We start from the raw sequence: 18,305 nt of genomic DNA, 5'->3' as shown, positions 1-18,305 counted from the left end.
GAACTCCTGAGAGACCTATCATTACTATGGCCCCACAGGCTAATGTTGTTAAGTGGAGTCTTAGAAACAACTTTCACCATCCTCAGTAAGTGAGCTGGGGGCTGGAGGCTGCAAACATTTAAGGAGGCTCACCAAAAATAAAACTGACACAGAAAATGAGGTATCAAAGTCTCCACTGGCTTCTGAAATGGAGACAGGAGAAAAACTGACAATCCAAGTTGATAAGCTTATGACTGAGAAAAATCATCTTAGGACCCTACTTGCTTCAGCAGAGTGTAAGGAAAGACAATTATTTGAGAATTTGAATGGGGAAAATTATAGAAGAGAGAAACAAGATCTGAGAGAGGAAATGGTAAGAAAGCAGCTGAATTATCTGTTACTGAGAATTGAACAGCTGCAGAAATAGTTCCAGGAAGAAATGATGAAAACTGAAAGAAAAGGCAAATGTGACACTTAAGCAAGCTACCAATTCACCCTGTATTGTACAGAGTCCATTCAGGTGGATGATTTGCAAAGCATTCCAGGCACAAGCCAAGTAAGACTGAAATCCAAGAAGTGGAATCTTATCAATACATATGTACTAATGACACATACATCAAGATTCCAGTTGGTTCTTATCAACAGTTAATTACATTTCTAATAGATACAGGAGCACAACACAGTACTAATGAAGCAGGATGCCAAGAAGCTGGGCGTATGACCCAAACGCCAAGAGTTACAATCACTGAAGTAAACAGAGTAAATGTTATCTGCCAAGCTGCTAAGATTAATTTATGTCTCCTGGATGAGAAGTGGATATTGGCTACTTGCTTTGCAGTCAAAGATCAAAGATCAAAAGTATTTGGGGTTTTGATGTTCTGAATGATCAAATCTGTTGTCTGCCTGACAGTGTTAATGTTTGATCATTAATCTGAATCCTAAAAGGAGTTCAGAGACTGCTGACTCCACGTGGCACCTGCACTCCCTGATCCAAGGACTGTTAGTGTATCCGAGTGCTGGATTTTTTGCTTCAGGGAGAAGTGGAATTTCTGAAGTTCTGGCCAATTTGGCCCCACTAACAGCTGAAGCAGCCAATACCACAAACCTAACAGCCACAATATAAGCACCTGCATGCTTGGGCATTGATGGCGTGGTGATAGATTTAGAGAAAAAAGGTACTATCACTCAGTCACACTCCTATCTCTCCTGTCTGAGAAAGTGGCCAGTGATCATTTTAACATGCTCCAGTCTCATAGAGGTTGCCAGTGTTTAGCCAATGTTTGCTGTTGGCATTGCCATTATGTCACAGATCACAAAATATTCTGAGCTGAAAGGAACCCACAGGGATCATCAAGTCCAGCTGTTAAGTAAATGGGCCATATCAAGATTGAACCAACAACTGTGGTGTTATGAGCACCATGCTCAGACCAACTGAGCCAGTCTCAGAGTCTGGCTCATGAAAGAGCCAAACAGACAGTTGTGGTTTAGGTTTATTACAGACAGTTGAATGCCAGTACCACATCTACAATCACTGCTGAACTAAACTTTGCGGAACTGAAAACTCTTAAACTCATAAATTAAGAGAACACTCTACCCATGGAGGACAACTCAAATTGCAGGAGACCTCCCTGAAAACATGAGAAGCAGCAACAGCAGTGGGCAAGCACTTCATAAAGTAGAAGCTGAGGTTCATCCTGAAGAATGTCAAGGCCTAACATCATGAAAGACCAAAGAAATATTCACTATTCAACTCAACTGCATTTAAGGAGATGGAACAGAGAGATTCTGAGCGTGGATAAGGACTTTCGTGATTAGTCTGAATGATTAAACAACTTGAGCCACTAAGGGGTAACCTGTCCAGATTAGGAGACTCATACTGTTTTTTCTGCCTAGACTCACTGTTTTTTCTTTCCAGGAATGATATCAGTAATGATTCCAGCATACCTCCACTGAAGATCAAGTTAACCATCATAGGACAGCTTATCCTTCTTGCAGGAGCAATCACTGCCAGCAGGAAACAAATTTCGTTCACACAAGTTCAACCTTCAGGGTGGAGTCACTTCTTTTATTTAAGCTAGTAAGTACGGTAACTTAGTACTTGCATTCTACATCACAAATGCTTTTCAGATGTAAGCGTAATTAATTGAATATGTCCAGGGATTTTACTCAAATTAGATACACTTTCAATATTATGTCCAAGGATTGCTCCCTCCAAAAAGGTGCCATGATAGAGAGGTCTTGGCTGGCCTTTACCTCCCCTGTGCAACCTCTCATCTGCACTGCAAACAATGGGGCTACATGCTTTCCTTCCTATGGAAAAGAACTCTCCTTCTTATCCAGGAGCTCATCATTCAAATGTGGATACCATCTCTGATATTATATAGGCCCAAGGATTACTCTCATACAAAAGCTGCCAGTTCAGAAAGCTTTCACTGATCTTTACCCCCCTAGGGAAGCCTGTAATCTGCACCTAAACCATTGGGGCTATATGCTTTCCTTCCCATGGTAAAGTGCTCTCATTTTCTTTCAGGAACTCTGTCCATTGGAGGTAAAGGCCAGCAAGACCTGTCTGTCAACGTTTTGTGTAAGAGCAATCCTTGGATGTATTCAGTATTGGAGGTGGTATCCAAATTTCAGTGGAGAGCTCCTTAAAGATGATTGAAGCACTTTTAGAGGGGAAGGAAAACACCTCGACCCAGGGTTCAAAGCGCAGATATTATGCTGCCCCAAGGAAGTAGAATCCAGCAACAATTTTCTGACCTGACACACATATTGTGTGGGAGCAGTCCTTGGATATATTTGATACTGGAATGTAGTATCCAAAGCAAGGTGGTGGACTCCTGAAGAGAATTAAAGTCCTTTTCCATGGGAAGAAAAGGACATAACCCACTGTTTCTTGTGAAGATATGCTTCCTAGAGGAGGTGAAGGCCACAAAGACATTGCTGCTGTGGATCATTTTGTGTTAGATAATAATTTTAAGTATTCCACATCGGAGTGTGGCTCCAAATGCAGCAACTATGCTCCTGAACATGAATGACAGTACCTTTCCTTGGGAAGACAAACACATAATCCTGCTAGGGATGTTCAGATGACTGCAAAGTGAAGGTAAATGACAGCAACAGCTTTCTGTTCTCCCATTTTTTGTGTGCGAGCAATCCTTAGACATTCAGTATTTGAGCTTGAATCCAAATGTCAGAACTCAGGCCCTGAATGCGAATGACAGTACCTCCCCTAGAAAAATGAAACTCCCGGTCCTAATGTTGGTGGTGCAGATGATCATCTGCACAAGTAGAAAGACATGCCAGCAAGACCTTTCTGTCCTGGAGCCTTTGTTTGGGAGCAATCCTTGGACATACTCTGTTGGAGATGGTATACAAAATTGTGTGCTTGACTCCTGAAATAGAATGACAGTCCTTTTACATAGGTGTTGTAAAATGTGCATATTATATGGCTCTATGCAAGACATTTACTATATGTATTATGTTGTATTAATTAGTAATGTTGTATTAATATTTTGATAGTATGGTAAATGTAGTTTTGTAGTTAAAATGTAGTTTTTATATACCAGCCACAGGAAAACATAAATCTTTCAGAGAAAAAAAAAAATTAGTTCCTTATCAGAAGAGACCGACTTCTCCTGCCTTGCTCAGCCCTGAAGGTGCCATAGAGATTAAGGGAAAAAAGTGACACTAACCAGAGACAATTCTTTGTTTGAATGGAATTTATGCATCATGTATGAAATATATGAATATTCAACAGGCTATTGCTTTTAAGAGATAATCCTTTGTTAAAGGGGGTCCTTTTTCGGAGCTTTTTGCCCAGAAAGGCACCCAGACGTCTCTTACTTTGTTTTTATTGTCTCGTATTGTCCTAATCCTAATTGTTCCATTTTTTATTACTCTAATTCTATTTTTGTAACCATTTAATTACTATTAAACTTTTAAAATTTTAAAACAAGTGATTGGCGTTTTTCACTGGTGTCTTGGTTTGAAAGACAGGTATCTGCTAGGGATGGGCAGGGCCTCTATAGGAATGGGGAATTCCAATCCCCTGCCTCCAAGTTATTATAATTTAGAAAATTAAAGGGTTTTTTTTCAGGCAGAGGTATGGGGAAAGGAATAACAGTTCTTTACTAGTAAATATAACAAAGCAAAGAAACAACAACAACTACAGCATTAATAATAAACAGAACCAGGAACCTCGAGGGCCTTTGTTTCTCAGAGCCTGGGGCAGTCTGATCCCTTGGTGAGAATTAAGGATTTTTGGGAAAGTTAAGATAATAAGTTGCTGATTTAGTTAAGTAGATAGGTAGGCTTTGTTCGCAGTTAACAGAAGCCAGATCTTAGATAAGCTATCTGGATTTAGTAACTCATTGCTTGTCAGCTTTATGTTTGTGTAACTGTGCTTGTAATGAAAAACAAAATGTGGTAAATAGGACATAAGATAGCTGCAGACTTCCTGCTTAAAGAACCCATTCAACACAGGAAACTATAAGTTCTACCAAGGATTCATTTCTCACAAATGCATTGAAAAGGTAGAAAGGTCAGAATGAGGAAGACTCATCTTACTTCCTCATTTTGGGTGACCCCTCCCCAGAAGAGACCTCCGACTCATTTTAGGAAACAAAGTACGCATGCTTAATAGCTTTCTTTGCCAATTAGCATACGAAGCGAGAAATGGGAGGTGACAGGAGTATGAATATGTATTTGTATTTTGGGTATTCAACATGTTTGTAAATAAAAGGCTTTGTAATTACCTGTGCATTTTGCAGTTCGTATTAGGGAATTAGTCCCGCGTGCTGCCCGGCCATAATAAACATACACGTTCTAACTTTAAACTGTTAGAGAGTTTTTGTCCATCACAGTCGGGTATCGATACTAGATCGATACCTGTATTTCTTTAATAAGTCAGCATCATGGGCCCACTGAGCCAGAAATAACTCCCCCTTGTGTGGCCAGGCCAGACACACCTGAGACATTTTAATCCTGGCAGCCACATCCCCATGTCCGTTGTTGTGCTGCTCTTCAGTGCCCAACTCGTGGATACATGAGCATCCACAGGAGGGACTTTACAGACAACTTCTCTTGCCCTGGTCCAGCAGCCCTACCGTGTGTCCCTTGTGCTGCCAGTAGTCCTTTTTCCATCATTCCAGCCACCCCACAGAGCACTTGCCACCATTCATGAGTCAGTACAGAGGCAGAGTGTTGGCCACTTCTCTCATTCAGCCATATCCAAAGCCAGCTAGGTGGTTTTAAGCTTTAAGCTCTGGATCCACCAGAGCCTAACCTGACTGGATCCACCTTGTCCTTCAGTGGCTTCTACAGGTTGCCATGTAGGACTCCATACAGCAGCTTTCTATTTTTGATGCATCCCTACAATATGGCAGGAAACATGAGTAAAGAGAGAGAGATAGTTTTCATTTTCTGGCAGCCAGGGCCTCCTTAGCACGTGCCACCTTCACCTCCTCCTTCTCTGAAATAATCTGAAATTTTTGCCTCTGGGTAAGTTTGTAATGACTTCCAAGGTCCCTTTCCCTTTGAACATCCAGCCCAGCACTGGCAGTCAGGTGCCAGTGGAAGCTGTGCTTTGGTACCAATCACTTCTGAAATAGATGGAACCTCTTCATAAGCTGCCAGTATCTGCAGTGTGGTGTCGGGGTATAGCTGGCCTCAGATCCTTGATATCCCAGACTCAAGAACCATAGAGTGGTCCTTGAACTTCTCCAGGTTCCTTCTGCCAGAGGCTCCAGGATGGACTTTTCTCCCTGGCTGTGGTGTGGAGCACATTTTACACATCTTGTTCTCTCCTGACTTGTTGCATCAGTGCAACAGTGTGTCCTTAAGAGCGACCGGCGCCTTTGGGGCCCGGCGCACTCTGTTAATAAAGGGTTTACAATAGAGGTGCGGAGACAGGGTCCCATTTGGAAATCCAGGTGCTGTTCATTGTCAGCACATGCATTGTGGGTACAGCCTCGAATATGTTCCAGGGATGAGAGCCAAAATGGGGCCAAAGATCCAGGATTATATACCAGACCTGAGGGTCAAGGTCCAAATTGAATGGGGGAAAATGGTGCAAAGGGGTGGCTAGGAACTGGGGGGACTAATAGGATCACAGGGGTGGGGTATTTGGCAAAAATAACCCAGTGGGGTCCAAGAGAAGGAAGAACATTCTAGGAAGAGTGCATATATGGTGAGTGAGGGCTGATCAGGGTGACATAAACTTAACAAACTAATAGAACAACAAAACCTAAGAAATATTAACGTGGCTGCAAAGGCCCATGGGAGGAAGGTTCTTCTTACCCTAGTCTAAGAAGGTGTCTCTCCTCTTGGCAGGCCCCTGGGCATTTCACACTGACTGGTCCAACGACTACTGTAGGAAGAATCTCTTTAATTTGTTCAAAAGCTTGTTGCTATAGAGGACCCCACTTGAAATAAATCTTCCATGCCACATGATAGAGAGGGTTTGACTGTAACCTGGAAAATGCCTTCTCCAAAATACCACAGTGTCAGGAAAGCCTGTGTTTCTTTCCTGTTGGTCAGTGGGGACATGGCTGCTATTTTGTTGGCCACATCCACTGGAATCTGACAATGTCCATTTTGCTATTTTACTTCTAAAAACTGAATTTCCTGAATTTCCTGGGAGGGTCCCTTAACATTGCTCTGTTTTATGGCAAAACTAGCCTTCAGGAGGACCTGTATTATCTTCTCATGTTGCATTCTGCATTTTGTTATTCATTTTCATATTGTATTTTATACTGGGTTTTATGTTATAATGGTTTGTTCTGTACTCCCCTGTTCTCCTGGAAAGTGTTCTATTCAAAGAGTTGTCCCTACCCCTTTCCCTGTCACTCCTCCCAGTCCCCTCCTACAGGCCCTGCCTGTCATTCGATTGTTCCTCCCAGCTTCTGGAGAGTTTGGGTAAGGACATCGAATGACAGAGCAGGAGCCAAGGAAGTTCCTCCCTTTATGTGCCTATTGGTATCTTTAAATGTCCCTCCAACCCTGTTCCACTCCTACCTTATCCCTCAGTGGGTGTTGGCTTGTGCCCTCCTTTAGCCCCTCCCATGTATGTAAGCCAGGACAACGAGGCTGAGCCAGGACTTGGCAAGAACAGCTGAATTGAGGCAGACGTCCAACCAGAAAGGGATAAAGACCGGGATAAAGACCAGAATAAAGGCCTTAGCCTCCCCCTCTCACCAATTGTCTCCCTTCCTCTGCCACAGACGTGGTGTCTCTTGTGATAAGGGATAAAGCCCCTTTGCCGCTCCCCTGGTTTCTAGGACCCTGGGGAGTTTTCCTGTCTGGGTGCAGTCTTGAGCTAGCTTGGGCAAAACTTATCCAGCACCTCTGATAGAGACAAGCGACATTCTCCACTTTCTCAAAAGCTTCCTCTGCTGTGGCACCACTTTGCTGCCTCGGATTCCAGCTCATACTGAAGTTCCAACATGTGCAGCATGGCAGCACTAAGCCATGGTGGGGCGTCATTCAGGCCATGACAGTCCACTGTCAGTGTCCACTGTCCATGGGACTCGGGCAGGGGCCATGTGGGTCTGCTGAAGGGTATGCAAGTCTTGCTGAGCACACCCAGCTCTCCGGTTCACGGATCAGCTCGTGGACGGGGTGCTGAAGTCCCAGTCAGTGCCATGTTGCCAATGGGACACTGTTGTGCTGGCCATCAGCACCTGCTGTTCTTCAACCCTCAGCAGTCCCACGGCAGAAAGACCCTCTGAAAGACCAAGTGTTATAAATGAGGAGACGTACTCCTTTATTCCATTTTCAAATTAGGCAATTTATTAATTTTGTGTTTGGCAGAAAGCGGGCAAGACAGTGCTGGGTGCAGGGGAATCACTGCTCTACCAGCATGCACACCAAATGTTAACTTTACAGGTATTTATCCAGGTTCACGTTAGTCATCCCCTCCCAGTTTCTATTCCCCATTATGAGGTTTAGTTTCTATTCTTCATTGTGACATCCAGTTTCTAGTTTTCATTGTTGCTGGTGGTCGCTGGGGGGGGGCGGGGGGGGTCGGAGTCTTTATCCTTCACCCTTTGCTGACCTCTGGTTCCTTTTCATGGCAGTTTTGCCTTGCTTGCAGTTTTATATAGTTACATCTTTTCTTAACCATTCCGCTTAGTAACCACAACATTTTGTTCAGTTATCCTTCCTTTAGTTTCACCTAACAGTTTCTCAAAATTTATCTTTGTATTAGTCCCACGTCACAATCCCATCATGATATATATTTTTATCTAACACAAATCATAGTTTAATTTGTCACACAAGCAAGGGATTCAGCTGTCTTAATTTCCTCTGTCTCCACAGCAGCTCTCCCAAAGTCCAGTGATGTCCTTTTGGGTCCTTGAAATACCTCTCCTGAGGTGATTTATGCCAAGGATACAGGCAGGGTCCAGGCCAATGACAAAGGAATTTTTCTGCCAGTCATGCCCTGTCAGGAGCACTTCAGCTTCCTGCACAGTCCCTGTTGGGATCCCCCTGTCACCCCAGAAACAGGGATGGATTCTGCCCCTGCATGACGGCATCAGGGTACATTGTGCACCACTGTCACCTAAAGCCTCGTGCTCCTGTGGCTCTGCTGTGCCAGGCCAGGGTTCCACACAGTGCAATAGACCCCACTGTCCTTTTCCCACACCTGGCTGGAGCCAGGGCCCCTCTGGCTCTGATCACGGTACTCGTTGCTCGCTTCTTGTCAACAGGACCTGCAGGTCCCTTCCAGAGGGTGAGAAGTAACATCAGCCCTTTAATTCTGCCTGAGGACTTGCCCGGTGGAAACTGAATGGCATTTTTCCTTGAAGAGTTTTCTGCCTAAGAAACCCTTGTGAGACCCCTGTGAGACCCTCATGAGACCCCTGTGAGAGACCCTTTTGTGAGAGACCTCAGATGCCCTCCAGCTACCTCCCCTGGACTCACCACAGGACATAAGCCCGGAGGAAAGGAAGGCAGAAGTAGCGCTTCTCAAGGACAATGGTCACAATGGTGACTGAAGGACAACGGCATTGCAGAACCAGCTGAAGGCCCTGAACTGCAGCACAATGAGCCTGTGCCCAGCAGGTGACTTGTAGGGCTACACCATCTGACCAGGGCCAAAATCCTGCCTCTCCCACAAAGATAAACCCCACAAAGCCAAATGCCCCATACCCCTCCAAATGCCCCCCATATTCCCTAAATACAGCTGGGCACAGGGGTCTCACCTGAATCTCACAATTATAAAACACTTGATGGGGGTCAACAAACTGACTCCCTGCCAAAAAGTACCTCCCTGTGGTCAAAGAACTGCCCTCGCATCTCAAAATACCCCCCAAACACCCACATACCCTCTCCAAAATGCATAAATGCAGATGGGCGTGAAAGTCTCACCTAGGCCTTGGAGCTGAGGAAAGTGATGTGGGCAGTGCTGTACAAGGTCATGTACACAGAGAGCAGGATGGAGCCCCCCAGTCTGATGTGGCCCCTGAGAGGACCAATGCTGTGGGCGCCCCATAGAGACCCCCAAACCTACCCCACAGACCTTACCAAATGCTCTATTATGGACCTCTGACTGCCCCATAGTGACCAACAGCTGTCCCAGTGCCCCCCAGCCTCCTCCCCATTCCCCCCATGGTACCTGTGATGGAAAAGCACTTGCCCAGCAGGATGAGCATGAGGAGGAAAATGAGGAAGCTGATGGGGGGTATGGGGAGGACTGGGCATCCCCATTCTTCACAGCCCCCAGGCAAGGGTCTGTGCACCCCCATACCTCCTATGCTCCCCCAAGCCCCTCATCACCTCCCATGACTTCAAAGTGCCCCTGTGCACCCCTGTAGCCCCTATACTTCACTGTGAAAGCCCCTCCAAACCCACACAGAAACCCCAGCCCCACCAAATCTCAATATACCCCTTGGATCTCCCAATCTCTGAAGATCCCCCAATTCCCAACATAACTTCCCCAGGCCCTGATGCTCTCCAGTCCCCACAGCTGCCCCCAGCCCACTCAAACCTGTCCATGGCCCCCAGGGTCCCTCTTCATGCTCCATGCTGGCAGCCACCATGAGCATCTTGTAGGTGGTGTGAAGCAGCTGCCATCCCTAGACCAGGCCTGGGGGGACTGGAGGGGTGAGCACAGGACCTCTCAAAACACCACCTCCTCCCAGGCCCACTCAAAGCTTAGACTTCCCCCCAGCAACTCACTGATGTATAAGGTAAGGATGACGATGAAGATGAGGAGGAAGGTGATGTCTGTCTACAGGATGCCTGGGTAGGGTGGGGGGTGGGGTGAGAAAGGGTTCAACCCATGAGGTCCCCAATACCCACCAGGGTATCCACAGATGTCCCCTGCATTACAGCCCCACCATCAACCCCCATGTACCCCAACCCCTTCAGCTTCCTCAGACCTCAATAACCTCCAATATATCCCCCCCCAATACTGATGCACCCCAATCCTTCCAACCCCCCAAACCCCCCAAAAAGCCCTCCAAACCCTCATTTACGTTCCCATCTCAACGCATCCCACTCGCTGCAGCCTCCCAGATCACCATAACTCCCAATGCACCCCCAGACCCTGATGTACGCAAATCCCTTCAGACCCTCCAGACCCTGCAGACCACCCAGACCCTAAAAAGCCCCCTCAGACACCCATAACCCCCAATATATCCCCCGATGTCGATGTACACCAGTCGCCCTCCCACTGCTTTTCCCCACGGCCGCGGCCACACGGAACTCATCAGCCGAAAAGGGTCCCGTCCGGAAGGATCCCCGCTGGTCAGCGCCATCTCGTACTCCAGCTCCAGCCTATCGCCCTGGGAGTGCCGGGGGCCTCCCGGGGGGGATTTGGGGTGTACTCCCCCCGCATTTGCTGAGGGCTACGCACCACAGCGCACGTGCACAGAGCAGAAGCTGCGGTCGCTGGACAGCACAGTCCCTGCCGCCACCCCCCAGCCCCCATAATTCCCCCAGCCCCCGATGCACCCCAGTCCCTGCAGCCGTCCCAACGTTCCCCGATCCTGACGCACCCTCACCCTCCAGCCCCGCCACGCTCCCGACAGGGCCCGCCCTCAGCGCTGGCCCCGCCCCCAGACCCCGATGAGGCGCGGACCGTGCCCCCACAGACCGTGCCCCCACGGACCGTGCCCCCACGGACCGTGCCCCCACAGACCGTGCCCCCACGGACCGTGCCCCCACAGACCGCGCCCCCACTGACCGTGCCCCCACAGACCGTGCCCCCCACTGACCGCGCCCCCACAGACCGTGCCCCCACTGACCGTGCCCCCACTGACCACGCCCCCACTGACCACGCCCCCACAGACCGTGCCCCCACTGACCGTGCCCCCACAGACCGTGCCCCACTGACCGCGCCCCCACCGACCGCGCCCCCACAGACCGTGCCCCCACTGACCGTGCCCCCACTGACCACGCCCCCACTGACCACGCCCCCACAGACCGTGCCCCCACTGACCGTGCCCCCACTGACCACGCCCCCACTGACCACGCCCCCACAGACCGTGCCCCCACTGACCGTGCCCCCACTGACCACGCCCCCACTGACCGTGCCCCCACCGACCGTGCCCCCACAGACCGTGCCCCACTGACCGTGCCCCCACAGACCGTGCCCCCACTGACCGCGCCCCCACTGACCGCGCCCCCACGGACCGTGCCCCCACGGACCGTGCCCCCACTGACCGCGCCCCCACTGACCACGCCCCACGGACCGTGCCCCCACAGACCGTGCCCCTACAGACCGTGCCCCTACAGACCGTGCCCCCACTGACCACGCCCCCACTGACCACGCCCCCACAGACGCGTCCTCGCGGCCCCCCCCCCCCCCCCCCCCCCCGGTCAGGCCACGCCCCCCGGCCCCATCCTTGTGTCCCCCCCCCGTACAGCCCCGTGCGGCCCCCTAGCACCCAGGGCAGTCCGGTATAGCTCAGTACAACCCAGCACAGCACAGTAGAGACCAATAATCCACTACGGCCCAGTATAGAAGAGTATAACCCAGTACAGTGCTGTATTTCCCCTGAAGGAACCAAAACCAAGTGGTTCGGTTTGAGGAAGGCGAAAAGGAACAAAGAGCAGCACGTGGCAGCAGGAGGATTGGGGGTGGGGGGCAGAGGCTTGGGTGTCCCAGGGACCCCCCCAGACTCCGGGGGGCTGCACCGGGGGCATGACCCAGCTATGTGGCCTTGTACCCCTGCCAGCCCCCCGGGGACCCCGAAATCTGTCCAGGCAGGGGCCTCCCCCACTAACGTCACAGGGAGGTGGGTGGGGCAGTGGCGACCAAAAGTGAGACCCTGAACTTCCCTTTTCTATCCCCAAAATCACCCAAATCGGAGGCAGTGGCACGGTTGGAACCTGATGGGGTGCGAGGGGCTGCCCAGAATCCCTGGGGACTGGGGGGCAAGGGGTCCTTGGGCTGTGTAGAGGTTTTTTGGCCCTGAGGGAGATCCCTGGGCCGTGACTGAGATCCCTCGAGTGTGTGTGTGTGGGTCCCTGGGGTGTGGATGAGGAGTTCTTGGACCCTTAGTGAGGATCCTGGCATTCTGGTGGGGGTCTCTGGGGTGTGGATGAGCGGTCCCTGACCCATGAGTGGGGACACTGGAGTTCTGATGGTCTCTGGGATGTGGATGAGGGGTTCCTGGGCCCTGAATGGGGACTTTGGGGTTCTGGTGGTCTCTGGGGTGTGGATGAGGGATCTCTGGGCCCTTTGGGATGGAGGGGGGGTCTTTGGGATGGAGGTGGCATCCCTGGGTTGCGAGGGGATCCCTAGGGTGGTGGGGATCCCTGCGCCCCAGGTGTGGTCTCTGGGCCTTGAGGGGGGTCTCTGCAGTATCAAGGACATGCCTCATCCTGCTCTCTCCCCCACTGCATCCAGGATCTCCCCAGAGTGTGTGAGGATGTGCACTTCACTGCTGGTGACGCTGGTGACACTGCTGATGGTGCCTGCAGGGGTCTCTCCCTATGGCTTCCGCAACTGCATCCAGGCACCATGGGACCCTGGGCGGTTCCGCTGCATCCAGCGCTTCCTGACCACCGTGGGGGCTGCAGTGAATGACCTCCCCTCCACTGCCACATCGCTCAACCTCTCTGTTAACATCTTGCGCCAGGTGCCCCCCAGTGCTTTTGCCCACCTGCCACGGCTCTACACGCTTGATCTGACCCACAACCAGCTGGAACTCCTGGCCCCGGGGGCTTTCTGGGGGCTGTCAGCACTGGCCCACCTAGACCTGGCCCACAACAACATGTCAGTGCTGGCCACAGATGTGTTCACCGGGCTGGGCAACCTGAGCACACTGCGGCTGGACCACAACCCAATACAGGAGGTGGCCCCTAGGGCTTTCTGGCCGCTGGCTGCACTCAGCACGCTCTGGCTGCGGGGTGGCCGGCTCAGTGCACTGGAGCCCGTGGCCATGGCCGTGGGGAATCTGACACACCTGGACCTGCTTGACCTGTGTGGCAATATGCTGTCAACACTGGGCCCAGGGCTGCCGCCCACACTGAGGATCCTGCACCTTTGCAACAACTCCCTGGGAGCTCTTTCAGGGGCCGCCCCTGGGGTGATGCCCCCAGGGCTGCGTGTGCTCGACCTGTCCTACAACAACATCTCGGACCCTGCGCTGCTTGCTCGCCTGTGTCTGCACAACCTGACACACTTGCACCTGGCTGGAAATTCGCTGGACGTGGTGCAGCTGCTGCACAAGGCTGGAGTCTCCCCGCGCCATGTGGACGTGTCAGGGCTACAGATGGACACAAGGGACTTGGAATACCTGTGCCAGCAGCTGACAGGACCGAGGCTGCAGAGGCTGCGGCTGCAACGCTTGCAGTTTGAAGCAATGCCCAATGGGTCTCTGGCCAAGTGTCCGGTGCTGGGTGCCCTGGATGTGTCTGGCAACCGGCTGCGGAAATTGGGCTGCATAGGGTGGCTGCTGAACCAGGCACAGCAAGCAGCACTGGGTGAGCTGGTGGCTGAGCATAACTTGCTGCAGTGGCTGCCATCATGCCACATGAGCCCAGTACTGCACCGGCTGCACAATGTGTCCCTGCGTTTCAACCGCATCCTAGTGGCTGGTGCGGGTGCCTTTGACGATGCACCAGCGCTGCGGCAGCTGCGGCTGGATGTGAATGGGCTGGCACGGCTGGACCGTGCAGCGCTGCGTGGACTCCGCCACCTGCGACACCTGCGCCTTGACAATAACCTGCTCACCGACCTCCTGCCCGGCTCCTTTGCCGACCTGCACCAGCTGGAAGACCTCAACCTGCGCAACAACCGTGTGGCCGTGCTCTTCCCTGGTGCCTTCAAGGGGCTTGACCGCCTGCAGACCCTTGACCTGGGCGGGAACAACTTCCGGCACTTGGCAGCCAGGGCATTCCAGGGCCTTCCGCAGCTTCGCCGGCTTTACCTGGACCGCAACAGGCTGCTGGAGGTGAGTGCGGCCGCATTCCAGCCAGTGCAGGTGACACTGGGTGTACTGGACCTGCGTGCCAACTCACTACGCTACCTGAGCCGACACCTGCGGCAGCTGCCGCCTTTCCGCTACCTGCATAACCTCTATGACCTGAAGATGCAGGCGCAGCAGCCATATGGGATGCGTGTGGTCCCGCAACGCTTCTTCCAGGGCCTCAGTGCCTTGCGCTCGCTCTACCTGTCACAGAACTCGCTCTCGGCCATCCCCGCCGACGCCTTCGATGACCTGGGGCAGCTGCAGTTCCTGACGCTGGCTGACAGTAATGGCGGGATGGGCCACCTGCCCCCTGGCATCTTCAAGAATATGAGCCAGCTGCACAGCCTAAACCTGGAGAGTGCAGGACTGCGCAGCCTTGGCCCTGAGGTCTTTGGCAACCTGACACAACTGAAGGAGCTGCGCCTGGCCAAGAATGAGCTGCGTGCACTGGATGTGACTCTGGCCACACACCTCCCTGCCTTACGCTACCTGGACCTGCGCAAGTGCCCACTGAGTTGCAGCTGTGCCAATGCTTGGCTGCCTGCCTGGCTGGTGCGTGGGCCCGTGCAGGTGGTCTACTTGTATAACTACACCTGTGGCGAGATGGCTGCGTCCTCCACATATCTGCACTGCTTTGACACGCGTGTGTGCTACCAGGACATGGGGCGATACCTGTTTGCAGGGACAGCACCAGCTGTGTTGCTGCTGCTGGTGCTGCCACTGCTGCACCACCGTGCGTACTGGCGGTTGCGCTACCAGCTGTTCCTGCTGCGTGCGTGGGCACATGGGCATTGGCGGCGGGAGCAGCGGCACTACACCTATGACACCTTCGTGTCCTACAACTCCGGGGATGAGCAGTGGGTGCTGGAGGAGCTGGTGCCTGAGCTGGAGCGTGGAGCCCTGCGGGTCTGCCTGCACCACCGTGACTTTCGCCCCGGCCGTGCCATAGTGGACAACATCGTGGATGCTGTGTACAACAGTCGGCACACAGTGTGTGTGGTGAGCCGCGGGTACCTGCGCAGCGAGTGGTGCTCGCTGGAGATCCAGATGGCTAGCTATCGCCTCTTTGACGAGCTCCGCGATGTCCTTGTCCTCATCTTCCTCGAAGACATCCCCGAGGCCGAGCTCTCAGCCTTCCACCGCATGCGCCGTGTGCTGCTGCGACGCACACACCTGCGCTGGCCACCTGAACCTCCTGCACAGCCCCTCTTCTGGGCAAAGCTCAGGTGTGCCCTGAGTGGGGGGGAGGAGGAGGACAGGGAGAGGGGGGGCAGGGAGGAAGGGTGCCCTGGTGCAACCAGGACCCCTGGGGAAGTTCTCCCTCAGGAAAGCAACCTTCTGTCCCCAAATCACCATTTTCTAACTGGGGAAGGTGCCCTGTGGAGTGGGGATGATGACAGCAAGGAGGAAGAGAAGAAGGAGAGGAAGGGGGGGAGCAGGGAAGGAGGCTGTCCTGACAGGACTGGGACCCCTGTGGAGATTCCCCCTCAGAAAAGCAGTTTTCTACCCCAAAATCACCACCTTTTCTCTTGGAAATATGCTCTGTACAGTGGGAATGAAGGTAACATGAAGGAGGAGGAGGAAGAAGAGGAGGTGGGGGAGGGGGAGGGGGAGAAAGGTTGTGGGGATAGAGAGCAGCTACTCTAGAGCGACCTCACCCTGGTGTAATGGGGATCCCTGGGGACATTCCCAATTAAAAAAATGTGTTTTTGTTCCAAAATCCCTGGTTATGCTCTGAGAAATGTGCAGTTGGGACAATGTTAATAAGGAAAAGGAGAAGGAGGAGGAAAAGAGGAGGGCAAGATGGACCTCCATGTTCAGATGCAGCAAATGCTTCATCACTCAGTTCCTTTTCCCAGCATGTGGGAGCTGCAGGTCTTTCACATCTGGCTCTTCCTGGGCACATGCTGCCATAACTCAATCGGCTGGTTCTGCCCATATCGGCACCCCCAGGGCTGTGGAATTTTGGTGGCATACAGGAGCACCCACTAATCCATCTCACCAACCTCCATTCTGCTCCCTAACTCAGCAGCTCCCAAGCCCTGTGCACATCCCTGCCTCACTCCCCCCCCATCCTTACCAGCAGCAGGATGTACCTGGCTTGGCTGATGAACTGGAACATGCTGCAGGCATCTGGGCTGGCTCATGTCTGTGATCACAGGCCTGTGGCAGCTGCCGCCCAGGGAAGTCCTTCCACAAGCGCATCAGCTGCTGTCCCGGAGCGGGATGTGACTCTGCCTGCTCTGTCTTGAGACCAGAGCTTTGCTCAGCTCTCGACCTTGGGGTGCTCGGGGATGTCCCTCCCGGGCCCGTCCCCAGACAGCCAGACCCCAGCAGTGCCAGGCCAGGAACAGCCTTCCCTTAACCACTGGCCAGCGGATACATGATGCTGTCTGGGCCCAGCAGTGAGAGACTGATGCTGGTCCCTCTCACAGCCCCTCTCCCCAGTCCTTGGTGACCTAGACTCACTCCAAGCCCGCTGGGTCAGTCAGGCTCACCTTGGCCACCTGCGAATTCCCAGCAAAGCCAACAGTGGAGTTGGTCCCCACTGCTTCACCTGGATCTGTGAGGACAGAGATGGCTGAAGCTATGGCTCCACACACCCTGGGGAGGCTGGTTGGAGCAAGTGGCACCAGCAGAACCAGGGCTCCATGTTTCCCATGGAATGGGTCAGTGGATCACACTGGAAGATGGGGCAGGAGTAGGAGAGGAACCTGGCATGCTGTGAGGATGAGCCAAACACCTGGAGATGACACATGGAGCAAAGCCAGGGAAAGGATCTGTCAGGAAGGGACAGAGTTATAGAAAAGAATCAGCAACTCCCATGTTTAGTGGTGGAGAATGGTAGAGCTGGTCAGGTTTCCAAGGGCCCTGGATTACTCCCCTGTGAGTAGCAATGGATGAGGCACTACATTCAGACTGAAGTGATAGCCAGAGCCTCCATTTGCCCAGGCAGCTGTGACTGCCTTGCAAATTCAGGGCAGTACATGGCTGGAATTGAAATCTACTGGCAAGTTTGCACCAAGAAACTGGGAAACACTTTGACAGAGTCTTGGGGTGTGTGATTCCCGGTTCAGTGCTGAGATGGGATGTTGATCTCAGCAGCTTCCTAGCTTCATTTCCAGCACTGATTGGACCAATACCACAGCCAGCAGCACTCACCTGAAGGATGGCATGGGAGTGGGAGGACATAGAGTTGGCCTTGGTGTGATGCTGCGCTGGTTTCTATTGCCCTTGACCAACATCTCCAGGATCTGCTCTGCTGATGTGAGCTGGGAGAGAATGGGCACAGAGATCAGCACCCCAGATGTGGCACCCAGACACCCCAACACAAGCAGCCCCAAGCCCTCAGGCTGAGGTATCCTGCAGCTCTGCAGGCCCTGTCACAACTTGGGGTCACATCTGCTGCCAGCCAGGAGCTGTGCAGGTCGCACCCTGGGATCTTCACACCCCTTGTGTCCCCAGGACAGGACAGAGAAGAGTGGAGGGGGAGAGGAGGGAAGGGAAGCCTCCTCCAGCAGCCCCTGTGCCAGGGGTTACTCCAGGGTAGGGCTGGGATGAGGCAAAGTTCATTACCCTCTCTGCTCCCCTTTAGGGCAATTTTTCTCTCCTCTTCAATGCTGCAAAGACAAAAGGAGTTCCCAAACCAGCACTGCTATTGTGCACTGCTATTATGAACCTTCCCCTGAAAAAGCTGACAGCCCCATTCTCATGTCTCTCCCCATGAGGTGTTTCTGCTTCCAGACCTTCTCATTCCTCTTATTTGCATCCATCTTCCAACACCCCTTTGAAGCCTTCCTGCTAGCATGGTCATCCAAGTTTCAGCCAGGACAGAATAGCTAAAATAGAGGGGGTTTTTTGTTTGTTTGTTTTTTTTTCTTTAAGTATCTGAGGGGTGTT

General features: G+C 52.3%; 2 protein-coding genes across 2 annotated transcripts; both read left to right on the top strand.

Moving 5' to 3' along the window:
- The first annotated feature begins 10,629 nt into the window (after positions 1-10,629).
- Positions 10,630-11,558, top strand: LOC120747583 (uncharacterized). Its single transcript, XM_040053594.1, has 2 exons — positions 10,630-10,807; positions 10,927-11,558. The coding sequence occupies exons 1-2, from the start codon at positions 10,630-10,632 to the stop codon at positions 11,556-11,558; spliced, it is 810 nt and encodes a 269-aa protein (XP_039909528.1).
- Positions 11,559-12,860: 1,302 nt separating this feature from the next.
- On the top strand, positions 12,861-16,657 carry LOC120747582 (toll-like receptor 13). The gene is made up of 2 exons (XM_040053593.1): positions 12,861-15,688; positions 16,489-16,657. The coding sequence occupies exons 1-2, from the start codon at positions 12,861-12,863 to the stop codon at positions 16,655-16,657; spliced, it is 2,997 nt and encodes a 998-aa protein (XP_039909527.1).
- The last annotated feature ends 1,648 nt before the right edge of the window (positions 16,658-18,305 follow it).

Source organism: Hirundo rustica, assembly GCF_015227805.2.
Source record: "Hirundo rustica isolate bHirRus1 chromosome 33 unlocalized genomic scaffold, bHirRus1.pri.v3 SUPER_33_unloc_1, whole genome shotgun sequence".
Classification (NCBI taxonomy): Eukaryota; Metazoa; Chordata; class Aves; order Passeriformes; family Hirundinidae; genus Hirundo; species Hirundo rustica.
This window is presented reverse-complemented; position numbering and strand designations above follow the sequence as displayed.